Source organism: Cynocephalus volans, chromosome 2 (assembly GCF_027409185.1).
Source record: "Cynocephalus volans isolate mCynVol1 chromosome 2, mCynVol1.pri, whole genome shotgun sequence".
In the NCBI taxonomy this organism is placed as follows: domain Eukaryota; kingdom Metazoa; phylum Chordata; class Mammalia; order Dermoptera; family Cynocephalidae; genus Cynocephalus; species Cynocephalus volans.
In genome coordinates, this window is record NC_084461.1 from 16,141,503 (window position 1) to 16,155,383 (window position 13,881).

General features: G+C 39.2%; 1 protein-coding gene across 1 annotated transcript in view; it reads left to right on the forward strand.

Moving 5' to 3' along the window:
• Positions 1-13,394, forward strand: part of BASP1 (brain abundant membrane attached signal protein 1) — a 51,004-nt gene extending 37,610 nt beyond the window's left edge. The window contains exon 2 of the mRNA XM_063082951.1: positions 12,708-13,394. Within this exon, the coding sequence (XP_062939021.1) occupies positions 12,717-13,394 (678 nt within the window). The 5' untranslated portion in view covers positions 12,708-12,716. The remainder of the gene's footprint in view (positions 1-12,707) is intronic.
• Positions 13,395-13,881: the final 487 nt, after the last annotated feature.

Below are 13,881 nucleotides of genomic sequence, written 5' to 3' on the forward strand. Positions count from 1 at the left end.
ATCTTGACCTACCTTTCTGAGTCTTCCAGAACCTTGCTTGCCCTATCAATATTTCTCCCTCGCCTTCCACTTTAGTTTCTCTCTTTATTCTTACTTTCATCCCAGCTTTACATATATTAGTTCTTCCAAATCCTTATAAACAAATAAAACTCAATCTTGCCAAAATTGCAGATGCCTTCCTTGACTTTTACCTTCCCTTTAACAGCTCTCTTTGGTGTTGACTATTGTGGAGATCTCTTCTCATGCTCTTTGAGCCCTGCCAAAGAGGCACGTGTCTTGGGTCCCTTATCTAAAGCACTCTAGGGTCAGTAGTTGACAGCTCATCCCCGGATCAAATTGCACAATTTCTGCTCTTATCTTTCTCAACCTTTCTGCAGCAGCATGACTCTTCAAAGCTGCTTTCTAAAATTCTCTCTTCTTTTGATTTCTGAGATATAAGTTTTTTCTTTCTGCTTCAAGAGCTATTTTTTTTGTTTGTTTTATGCCATCTAAATACAGATACTTTCCCTATTGAGCAATCTGTATAATTTTTTTTTGGGGGGGGGGGTTGGTGTGCTGGCCAGTAAGGGGATCCGAACCCTTGAACTTGGTGTTACAATGTGGTGCTCTAACCAACTGAGCTAACCGTCCAGCTATAAATTTATATTTCATCTTTCTTCACTTCGGATAAGTGAGAGTCCTGCCTTCCTCTTCAGTGTGGATAAGATTTTCTGATAATCTTGACTGGGCATTTTCTGTTTGTTCTCTCTGACATAAACACCCCTCGCTTCCCCTTTCTCAGCTGTAGAAAACTTTATCATCCTTCAAGACAATTTGTTGTGATGGTTCACAGACCTCCCTCAAGAGCCAGAGTGCCTGAATTCGCATCACATTCCACAAACTACTAGCTGTTTGATCTTCAGTAAGTTCTTTACCTCTCCTCTGTGTCTTAGTTTCTTCACAGTAAAGTGGGGATAGTAATGCAGTAATGGGAAAGTTAATGAGTTGATAGATGTAAAAATCAAATATCAAAACAGTCATAGGCAGGGGTAAGTACTATATATGTACCTACTTTTGGTGTTTCTACTGCCTCAAGGTCTATCTCCTCTCTAAACTTTTCCTCATCTCCTGACCTCAGCTAACTGTCATCTCTTCTGGTGAAATGCAATCGTTTGTTTTGCTCTCTTATAACACTTAACTTACTCTCATTTATATTTTAATTGTCTGTATGTCTCATCCCTCCTGCTAGACTAGAGTAGGCTTTTCGTTCTCTTACATTACACTTTGTATACACTTCAAAATCTTTTCCTGCTAAGATCAGGTATATTTTTCAATCAAGTATATCCTTTCAAGATCAAGTATGTGTAATTCTGAACATCTGAAGTTCTAGAGGCTACTCTGCATGTTGGACTTGAGTTGAGAGATACCCAAACACACTTTGCAGATGCTTCTGTAGGGCTAGTCTGGGCTTCATGAAGAAGAATAATGGAACATTCACTTGTGATTAATCTTCTTTTGTATTAGAGGGCTTTGTGACTTTGCAGATCCAACTCTTCTTAATCACCTTTGGGAAAATTGGGTTGTATAAATGTGAGTGTGTGCATCTGTGCATGTGCATGTACTTATTTCCCCAAAATTTGTTGCATATTTTCACAGTACATTTTTACAATGTTGAACATTTTTATTGCGGCAAGAGAGTAAATTGTCTCAAATGTTTTCTCTCAAGTTTTTATTCATGACATTTAAAAGATTTGCCTTAGAAACTTAGACATGGATTGGCAACTCTTACTGTAGTCCCCCCCTGCCCAGAGGACATTCACATCCCCTAAATGTTGGTGATGTTATTAGAATTGCTGAATAGAAGCTTAACTGAATCAGACACTGACAACAATAATTCCAGCAATGGGAATTATCACCAGGCATTAAAGAAACCTGACAGCAAATCATTGTCACAGAGTGTATAGCGGTAGGAATACCAAAAATAATGCATAGGCTACATTTGTTATTTCATTTTCTCCTTTTAGAATAAAAGTTTTGGCCATTTGAAAGAAAGGGGCTAGTGATTTGCTGAAAATGGAAAAATTATTGGGCATAACCACATTTTAAGTTTCTTTCCTCTGTTCTTATAGAAAACACTTTTTGTGTGTGTTGTGCTCCTTCATTCTTTGTAAATTCTCTCCTTAAGGTACAAATTTTCCTCCTTTCCCTTAAACCCAACATTTACTTCAGATAGGTTGGACTAGTAACTTGGATTCTTTCAGCCTGAGTTTTACACCCAGCGTGTCTGGTGATGAATTTGTCTGCAGATGTGATTCATGAGTCAGTTGTAACTATATGTTACTCTGAAAAATTAATAGTGGATTGTGTCGTATAACCTTTGCAGCTCTGAATTAGAGTGACAATTTCTTGTCCAAGGATACACTGTTAAGATGCTGTGGCCACATACTGAACTTTGTCAAGAAACGTTGATTCATTCCCAGCATGCTTTTAAGGCAGATATATTTTCTTCTGATTATAAGATGGAAACAGAATCAAAAGGAGATGACTTCTCGTCTTGAATGCATGATAAAGCTGTAATCGAACCAGAAATAACACTGCAGACTCTGACACATACTGTTGCATATTTATGTTGGGTTTTGCTGTAGACTTGGAGTTGTCCTCCTCATTGTGATCTGTTTGATATCATCCTTAAGAACTCTACCACTTCTCATTTTCTGCTGGTTCTAGACAAAATGGCTAATTAATCCAAATTTGCATTTTTAAAATAGAAACTTGGCAGTGGATGAGACCTTTGTATTGACTCAAATTGTCCTATATAGGAAGTGCCTAGATATTTTTAGTGCAGAGGAAGAAGACATAGACAGGAATAGCATGTGAAGGAGTGAATGTGCTAACTTTCAGATCATATGGGGGAAATTTGATATGAATTTCTTGTTTTATACACTAGTTTATATATGCCAGTGATTCTTAACTAAGTCACAGAACTGTGTTCATTGACAGAACAACATAAGTAAAACATGGCAATGAGTCAAATTGGTGATGTCATGGAGTCTAGTGATTGTGGGAGGTACACAATACACATAATCCCCACTGTTTTGGGGGATATAGTTGATGCCTGGAAACTGTGGTGTGGTGCAAATTTATATTTTCTGAAGAGAGGCCATGCATTTTTTACCTAAGGACAAATTTCAGCCAAAGACTTGGGCAACACTAAGTAATGGATGTAATCAACACAGTGCTACTGAAATGAAGGCTCAACAGTTATAAATGGTGGTCATTTGCATATTGAAGCATCAAAAATTCAGTGCGTGGCTTGGGATAAACATTCACATTTAATTACCAGTAATTTTGCTTGTCAACAAGATGCAGAAGGGCTCTTGAAAGCTATGTGGGTGACCCAGGTCTCTCGACGGGAAGCCTGATGGTGTGTCACTACTTAGACCTGCCACAGAGGACTGAAATCTTCTTAAAGCTGATGATGGCAGTGCTGTTCTTCGTAATCCTTCTTTTGATTCAGCATTTCTCTCCTTCTTCCTCATGTACATCCAACCAGATTATTTAGTAAGTGTTTTATTTAAAGACTAAGGAAACAGTAAAGATAATTCCCAGAAACCTCACATTTCATTGGAAAACTGTAAGAACAACTTCCACGGTGGCTCACATGTTGATGAGACACAATCCTGATACATAGGCTTGTGTCATCCTGTGTCTTAAAATGCTGCGGTTGTCTTGACTGAAACCAGAGGAGTGTATCGGCCGTAGGACCGAGCTGTGTATTTTCACTTGGTACAAGCAATGGGATTTGAGAACCTCAGTCACTGCATGGGGCAGAAATAGAAATATCTTCTATAAGGGACGAAAAGAGTGTGTTCTTATACTTCAGAGGACTAGGTCCCCTCAGTGTCTTCACTCAGCACAGCAATTGTTGTTGGCCAGATTGGGCTCCTCTAGTGGCACTAGAGAAGCAGGGAAACCATCCGAGGGCCTCCGACTCATAAAGCCACTGCTTTCTCTTTGGCACAGAATGGAGCTAAGGTTTAAATCCTGTGTTGCTGGATTCTTTCACCTGTGAGCCTCTGAAGATGTTCTGCTAGAGAAGTGTAAGGGATGAGTCTTTGGCCTTACTGTGCTTAAAGTCATCGTGACCTTGTGTTGATATTTCCAAGGCAAAGCTGTGGGCATTAAAAGCTATAACTGGCCTGGAACACTTTCCTAACTTAACTTTGAACAAAATCTTCTAAAATGTTACATTCTGACAGCTCTGTGAAAATGTGAGATGTCCTAGTTTTGAATGTAGAAATGAATTAATTATCCCTTTATTTGGGAAAAGAACAATTGATGAGAGATTTCTTAGATAAAACTATTTAATCAGATTCTGAACATATAGGAAAATCCATGAAAAGGTATGGGCCTTTCTAAGCAAATTAAAAAATTTTTCCCTTAAAAAAAATGCATATTTTTTGGTTCAATTCAGAAGAAAACAAAAAATGGCTCCTCCCACCATTAGTGGTATAATCGATTGGTGCTAAAAGTGTTTATGTGTTAAGCCCTTAAGGCTTGTCAAAGGAAGGAAAAGGGGATGACTGAACAGCTAAAATCTTCAACTTTGGCAAAATTTAGACCATTTTTGTGGCACTGGACAACCTTAAATTTAATCCACTTTCTTTATAAAATTCAAGATACTTTTTTTTCCCCCCCTGAGAAGGTCAACCTAGGTATAAATGAAATTGCCCTCTATGTTTTAATTATCTCTTGCAAACTTTTAGAGACAAAGGAGTCTGGTTAGGAACTTGAGAATTTTAGCACTCACTAAGGAAGAAGGGAAGGAATCTAGCCTACTGCTTAGATGCTGTTACTCCTTGGTAGCAAGTGGTGAAAGCAGGTTTCTGGCAGACAAAGTAGACTGAGTCAGAAGACCACACAGGGCTAAGCTTTCAGTATTAGTGTCCTGTGAAGCATCACAATCTTGCTTTAGAAAAAAGAGAAATCCTACATTTGCATTGAGCATGTGTTCCCGAAAAATTTGCAAACACTGTCTACAGTATCAACTAATTCTGGAATAGGTAATGGAGACCATGGTGGCAGGAAAATAATTTCCACATTTGTATGAATTTACTTATGTTTTGTTTTGTAAGTGAATTTTATGTACAAGAAACAGATGACTTAGATTTCTCAGTACTGAATTTATATATTTAAATGGTCCTCACATGGTACAGAGTGGGAAAAGGAAGTTATTTTAATTTAGCTTTCCAAGCTTGTTAATTGTTTTATGTCGCTGTCTTTCTGTTTAAGTTAGAAGTCACTTTCTTTTTATTTCTTTTAAACAATATAGGTGGCTATATTTTTCTAGAAATTTGGCCTAAAACTCCTCCTACTTAGTTTTTCTCAGCATTTCTACATCACTAAATTGAGTGTCATGTTAGTTTGCGAGAAGCCCTTGTTAGATTGACTTACACTGTATTTGAAATAATAATTTTAAAATATCCTTAGGCTGATATTGCTTAGACTTGCATGAAAGAGAAAGGTGGCTTGGTTATTTTTAGATAGCACTCTTGCTCAAAGACAGTGGACATAGGGCAGATCCTGCCAAGCAGGACCACCAATGGTTGGTAGATGACCCATCAAAAGTAGGTAAAAAGGAAACAGTTGAATGTCTTTTGCAAAAAACCACAGCACTATGATACAGTTCCAATTAGTGAACCCAAGGAAACCTAATGTTTCTGACAGTTATCACTATCTGAGATGCTTTTAGTGTGCAATTCTATCCTGACTCATTACTTATACAGCTAACACATTATTTTGAAAATATTTCCTAAATATAATTTAAAACATTAAAAATATTGCATTCTTTGAATATTTGGGTGTTATTTTACTGATTCTTAATTTGTTATATTATTTTTGAAAATTACTTTTTTTTTTTTTTTTTAAAAGATGACCGGTAAGGGGATCTTAACCCTTGACTTGGTGTTGTGAGCACCACGCTCAGCCAGTGAGTGAACCGGCCATCCGTATATGGGATCCGAACCCGGGGCCTTGGTGTTCTCAGCACCACACTCTCCCGAGTGAGCCACGGGCCGGCCCTGAAAATTACTTTTTACTTCTGATTTTTAGCAAGCTTCACATATGTTGAAATCATGTACAAAGACATCTGGTCAGTAATAAATCAGCTGGCTGTCAATGTCTTCAGGGTGTAAAATGGTATAAGTTTTTATGATAGTAATTAGCAGGAGTATAGAACTTAAATAATGCCACATTTTTTCTTATGCATAGCATTTTCTTTAGTGCCATAACATTCATAAAATTCTTTTTCCTCCCAGAAAGAGAATTAACTTAAATATCTTCATTTTACTGATTAGGAAATTTGAGATCCAGAGCAGGATGTTACTTGGCTCAGAGTCTCGTAGCGAATTATTGATAGCAGGGACTAGCACCCAGCAGCACCCTTGCCATTTTTAGCAGACTTCGTGGTGAGTGATTCATTTGATTTTTTTCCTGAGTGGCATTTTGTCATCTGTCCTTCCACCTTTATTTTCTTAAACTGAAAAGTTACATTTTAATGAAGTGGGCTGTGCTGATAGATTGGTTTATTTTAAGGTAAGAAAAAAATAAGAAAGTTCTGGATGAGTTAATCATGTCAACAGCCAAATCATGTTACAGTTTGTGGAAATTGTGGTTGTTTAATGAAATGCTGTGATAATTAAGCTTGTAAGAAGTGATTTTGGCCTGGTGTGTCCTAGGGATTGTGTGTACAGAATAAACACAACTTGGATGATTTGAATGGATAAGGAACATTTTCTCTGTTCCCTAACAGGCTTCCTGGAGCTAAGGGAAAAACTTTATGGAGATCACCTCTGTTTAGTAAAGAGTTTCTTGATTACAACATAACATTTCAAATTATTTCTTGCCTTTAATCTCCCAAAGAAATTTTTATATAAAATTTAAACTCTCCATTGGAAGAACCAGTTTGTTTATTCTTTTTTAGGTTTTCTATAGTGACAATAATACATAGTACTTTTTTTTTTTTTTCCCAATAAAGTTGAACATTAGCTTATAAACAGGATTTTCCTCTGCAAGAAAAGAAATACTCATCAGCTCCAAGACTCAACAGAATCCTTATATTTGCTTTGGAGGAAAAATTAAAACTTAGTTTTTAGGCCATTTATTACGTTATGTAGTTGTTTCTGAGGACACACAAAAAGTCATCACCTTACCTACCCTACCTAGCTAGGAAATTGCATGAGGAAGTTAGAGAAACATGCCTTTAGAAGTTTCTTGAGAGTTTATAGATGCGTACTCTCATTTATTCAGATAAGTAATTTGCTGCCAATAAGCAAGGAAAAGTTTGCGTCGGTAATGAGTGTGTAGTCTGAGCTAACTAACTACTGTTTTATGAAGGCAGTCTCAGGAGGCCATGGGTGTTCATTACATGGGTGCACATGCCTTCTGAGTCCAGACAGGTACAGGCAAAGAACCAGGCTGATGAGATCAGAAACCGCCAGTGATCCTTCCTCTAGCCTTTCCAGGCCTACCTCTTATTTTCCCGCATCCCATCCCAGTTTTCTTTGATCTGCTAACAGTGCTGGAATGACACTTTCCTCTCTTCACCAAAAAGTAGAACTTGGATACATTTCTTCCGGAATATTTGTTTATAGTCAAGCAGGATTAGTGAAATAGAGACTTGGTTTTATAAGGTAGAGGGAATAGCATTAGTCACAAGACAGTTGTGGGAGATTTTAAATACCATACGTTAGTACCTTAAAAATATTAAGCTATTTGATATTTGAAAGAAAACTCATGAGAAAAGTGGCAAAAAATTTTTTAAAAAACATTTGACAATGTTACCTTCTTTATAAACATCTTAGGTTTAGCTTAGTAAGCGAGATAAGGTGCAGATCAAGTTTTTTTATTACCTTTCATATATAAAATTTGAGGCAGTAAATGAGCTTTAACTAAAGAATTTGGATTCTTTTTCCATCTTGGTGACTGAGATGGATTTTTTTTTCTTGTTTCCTTGGACCCAAGTGATGCAGAGATGGTGAAAGTACACTAAAAGATGAAATGATATTTCTTCTATGATCACTCTGGTACTAGTTCAAATTGGGAGGGAATGGATTTGATGACTAATCTCTCATTTTTATCTCCGTCTAGAAACTGATTTCTTGGTATAATGGGCTATTAGTGTATTTTTAAAAGATTCATACCTCCTGAGAATCTTAAGTACATAAAATATTCAGATCAAAGAAGTTGACTAATTTTAATATTTGATACAATTTTTTAAAGTTTTTATTTTTAAAGCATTTTTTAAATTACAGTGCTTCTAATGCCTGATTCTAGAACTTGTGAGTTTACAAGCACAGAGTTATCTAAGGACTGTAACATTAAATGAAGGAAGGAACTAACATATTGCAGGCACGTAAATTGTCAAAGGTTGTACTCATGCCTCGCATTAAATTCCCATGAAACTGACATTCTCTCTTTTACAGGAAATGGAGGGACAAGGAGGTTTTAAGTAACTTGCCCCAACGATCAGGGTGGGTGTGCTGTGTAGGTGGGATTCACAGCATCTTATGAACCTACCATGACCCAATGTCCATAGTCTCCTTGAAATAATTCTTTCAGTTACTAGATTAAACGCAGTAAAATTCCTTTTTCTGGTGCTGTTTATTGCTAGTTATTTTCTATGCTAGTTTCAAGCCATAAGTCTATCGTTTTGGCCTTTGTGACGGAATTTTCTTGCAGTTTTAAAGGACAGCTCCCAAGTTTGCTTTCCTTTGAGAAGTCATAAATAAGAGATCACTCTAGGTGTTTGGTTATTATATAAACACACAGAGTTTAGGTCAGTGTTTTCAGCATTGATGTGAGTTTTCTTGCTGTGCCACTCAATGGCTAGTGAATATCCTAAATAAGGACAATGCAAAGGCAGTCTTAACCCTTTTAATGCCGCTTCCATTTAGGTTTAGATGACTTCTGGGGTGGATTACATGTTGACGTGTGTGTGTGTGTGTGTGTGTGTGTGTGTGTGTGTGTGTGTGTGTGTAAAGTTTGAACTTTCTACAACAAGTGGTTTCTTTCAAAATTAGAAATAATAGAAATGAGAGAAATCTTTCAACGATATGCCCATTGCTCTCTTATTTCTTAAGGATCTTGATACAAAGCTGCTCTGGCAAATAGGAAGATGAAAAGTTTAGGGGTAGAGACTACCTGAGATACTGAATTTCTTCCTTACCCTGTCAACATCATGAGTTCTGAGCCACCCCAGGCTGCACCAACCTTGTAACCCCGGGTGGGAACACTCCTGGGCTGAGAGCTCTGCCCTTGCCAGCTTCTTCGTGGAGTTTCTTCTGACTTCCTAGATGGTGCCTTCTTGCCCTACTGAATTTTGTTGGATGTGGCCTTTGTTTATAGTACAGCTTCATGAATTCAGCTAGTTAAAATTTCCTTACAGGTAAAAAGAGAATCTTAATGGTATACCACTGCATGGTGCTATTGAGAAGATTAAATAATTTATGTAATATATATAGGATTAGGGTTGTACCTGACACCTAGGAAAAAGTTAACAGATTTTAAATTATAATTTTAATTTACCTCTGGATGTAGGCAAGGTCTTCACTCATGCTGTCTTGGGAAAAAAACAGACAGCCTTGCTTTTCCAGGGTTCTAGTGGATTTTTATAAGCCTCCCTCTGATACCTCACTATAACTAACACAGGTAAGTAAGCAAAAAGCAGGGGTGTTTGTTAACTTTGAAACACAAATAGAATTGAGACACATTTTCTTACTTACAACTTGATTATGTGTGTTTACTTCCTAACCAGAAACAATCTCAGCTGGGCTTAAAACAAAGAATAGAATGTGGCCTTAACTGTGTTTCAGAAAACCCATTTTAGTAACTTAGATTTTAGGTTTGTAAGCCAACATGACTTTAAGACTTTGGGGATTGCTATATAGAATTTCATGCTGTGGGTGTCAGAAAGCAGCACCTCCTATGTTATATTCATAAGTCCCACTACATGTATACTTTGTTTTATAGTCTGTAATTTCTAAGTTAGTGTATGAGTTTCTAATATTAAATTGGGAGAAGATCATAAAGGCAGACCTTTAGGTTTCCTATTTCTTATTTAGCTCAACCAAAATGTATCTTGAAATATCAGAGCTGAAATTGATGTAGACCATGCATGCATACTGGCAAATTAAGAATTCAATGAGAGGTATAACATACAATTTAAAATATCGGTCTGGTTTATTTCTTTATGTTTTCACTATTTCTTTGTGATTGCTTATAGAACTATATTTAATTCTGTTTTTGCCATATGTGTTTGGTTACACTTCTGGAGGAGAGAGAATAAAAAGTTAAGTCAAATAGATCCGGTGAGTGTCTGAAGTGGGTTATGACCAAAAACCACTGTTTTTTAAAAAGACACGTAAGAGAAATTTTTTCTTGGATAACATAATAAAGAACTTCCTTGAGAACAGGAACAGTATTTCAGTCATTTTTCAGTTTATTGCTTTCTCTCTCCCAACTATTAAAGTCATTCCAGACAGGAAATTATCATATAGAGTGGTGAGGCAAATTTTGTCTGAAGAATAGTACGCCCCTACCCAACACCGACTTTTAAATAAGATAAATGTGGGCTATTCCACTATCATGAATCATGATTTCAAGGAATGTGATGAATAAGTGGCAATTTTTCTGTTCTAAATGGATGATATTTTAAAAAAAGAAAAAAGATGGCTTTATAGTTCTGCCAGGAGTAGGCCCTGACCTGGGACAGAACCAGGTGGTCTCACCTGTGCTTTCTAACCTCCCCAGGCCTAAGGGCTGTCCCTTTGCTGCACTTTTCTTATTTGTGGGGACTTGAGGGAAGAGTGGAGCGTGTTTTCTGCCATGCCTCCTTAAGGAAAAGGAACTGATTTTCCTCCAAAGAGCAACATTTCAGTGGGTTCTCACTGATGTATGTGATACCATAAACATGCACTTGAAAGAAAAGCAGTGCCTCTTTAGCTCTGGCAATGGTTCTGGATTAAGTTTATTAATTTATTATTTATTTGGATTAATGTTTTGGTACCAGAGGAGAAAAATTCAGGATTCAAATATAATCAGAGCTTCTTATACCAGAATGAAAGTAGCAGCCTCAAGGTAGTTGGAAATTTAACTTTGAGTGAAAAGGGCCATTGAACTTAAGTAAATGAGGGTACTTTTCATGGAAAGATTTGTATTAATCTTCTTTTTTTTTTTTTTTTTTTTTTTTTGGTGGCTAGCCAGATTGAACCCTGGACCTTGGTGTTATCAGCACCACTATCTTTTGATCCTATTTTTCCACAATTTTTTTGAAGTACCCTCACATAGTCTGAATTCTAATCAGGAAATTGACAATGAAGAACAATTTTATATCACAATGGCACTTTTTTTTAAAGGTAAAAATACCTTGAAAAGCTATGAATACAAGTTGGACATGACTAACACACTAAATACAGCTGTTACTTTGCCTGCTTAATAACAAGATAGACTGAATTACTTAGGTCTTTGAAGATGGGTTTGCTTATATGAACAGATATATGAATTACAAAGTTTGAAAAGTGTTTGTAGTTTGAGATTATTTTCTAGACATTTGTGATTTGTATTTTACTGCTATGCAATTTCTCCAGAAAGTACTTTAAAAATATGAAGCCTTTTACTAGCTTTACCTTTGATGTAAAATGGCTGCCTCTGTCATTTTGTACACAAGTGCTCAGCGCCTGGTGTTTGGAATCAGACATTGGAAGGCAGATAAGAAACAGACACTGAGGGCCAGCCCGTGGCTCACTTGGGAGAGTGCGGTGCTAGTAGCACTAAGGCCATTGGTTCGGATCCTGTGTAGGGATGGCCGGTTGCTCACTGGCTGAGCGTGGTGCTGACAACACCAAGCCAAGGGCTGTGATCCCCTTACCGGTCACAAAAAGACAAAAAAAAAAAAAAAGAAAAAGAAAAAGAAAGTAAAAAAGAAACAGATACTGACCCAGCTCTCTCTACCAGTGACAAGCTTCCTGTCCAATCATTGATTCTTTGTTCTTAGCCTATTATCCCTTCAACTTGGCTGCTATTAGAAGCTCTACAGCTGAGCTTTTTACTTTATTATTATTATTATTATCATTTTATTTTTTTAAAAGATGACCGGTAAGGGGATCTTAACCCTTGACTTGGTGTTGTCAGCACCACGCTCAACCAAGTGAGCCACGGGCCGGCCCTTTTTTTTTTTATTATTATTATTCATTGTTCTATTTCTATTAAAAATTTTAAAAATTGGAACATTTGTACATATTTATGGGGCTCAGAGTTACATTTCAATACACGTATGCAGTGTGTGCAGATCGATTCAGGATAATTAGCCTATCCATCATTGCAGAACTTAATCACTCCTTGGTGATGTGCACATTTGCTCTCTCTTCTGGTCGTCTCGTCACTTGCAGTAAACGCTTCTTGATCACAGATTTCTGGGCTGACTGTTCTGTCTCTCCCTGCTTTGTGTCCATCAACCGGCTTCCCACCATCCCCCTCTCTTCCTCCTTTTTCCCTCCTCTAGTAACCACAGTTGATTTGTGATCGTGGTAAAGTACAGATAACACAGCACTGGCCGCCTGGCCCTTCTGGTGTGAATTCAGCGGGGGTGTGACCTCTCCACCGTATGACCCGAGGCCTCCCAGACCCGCCCAGTAACTCCTGTGCTTTGTCCCCTTTGTGTTTCCTTCCAGGACTCCACGATGGGAGGCAAGCTCAGCAAGAAGAAGAAGGGCTACAGTGTGAACGACGAGAAAGCCAAGGACAAGGACAAGAAGGCTGAAGGCGCGGGGACCGAAGAGGAGGGGACCCCGAAGGAGAGCGAGCCCCAGGCGGCTGCGGAGCCCGCAGAGCCCAAGGAGGACAAGGCCGAGAAGGACGCCCAGGACGCCGAGCCCAAGGCCGACGACAAGGGCAAGAAGGACGCGGCTGCGGCCCAGGAGGGGGCGCCCAAGGCCGAGCCCGAGAAGACGGAGGGGGCCGCCGAGGCCAAAGTCAAGGCCGAGCCCGCCCAGGCCCCGGAGCAGGAGGCGGCGGCCGGCGACACCCCCAAAGCTACCGAGGAGGCCGCAGCCGCCGCCCCGGCCGAGAGCACGACCCCCGCTCCGGGGGGCGACCAGAGCCAGGAGGAAGGGGACCCCAAAAAGACTGAGGCTCCCGCAGCTCCTGCCGCCCCGGAGACGAAAAGCGACGGGGCCCCAGCTTCAGACTCAAAACCAAGCAGCACTGAGGCTGCCCCCTCTTGCAAGGAGCCCCCCGCAGCCACGGAAGCGCCCAGTTGTACCCCCAAGGCCCAGGCCCCCGCAGCCCCTGCAGAAGAGCTCAAGGCCCCCGAGGCCCCCGCGGCGAGTTCCGATCAAACCGTGGCCGTGAAAGAGTGACAAGGACAGCCAGGGGAGACACGACACTGCTTAAGCCACCTCTCTCTCTCTCTTTCTCCCCTTCTCTCTCTCTCTCTCCCTCTCCCTCTTTCTCTCCCTCCCCCTCTCTCTCTCTGTCCTATACTAACTTGTTTCAAATTGGAAGTAACGACATGTATTGCCCAAGGAATAAAAAAAGGATGTTGTCCCATCAAGGGAGGGAGGGGTTGGGGAGAATCCAAATAGTATTTTTGTGGGGAAATATCTAATATACCTTCAGTCAACTTTACCAATAAGTCCTGGATTTTCAAGGTCATGTCTGAAAGTTCCTGAACTGCTGTTACATGCCCCCCACTGCCAAGATCCCAGGATCTTTTCTTCTGCAGTGGGGCTTGGGAGTGATGCGTTTGATTTCTGCCCCCAGGGCCTGTGCCAAGGCAATCAGATCTTTATGAAAGCAGTATTTTCTGTGTTTTCTTTTTCATTTACAGCCTTTCTTATTTTGATA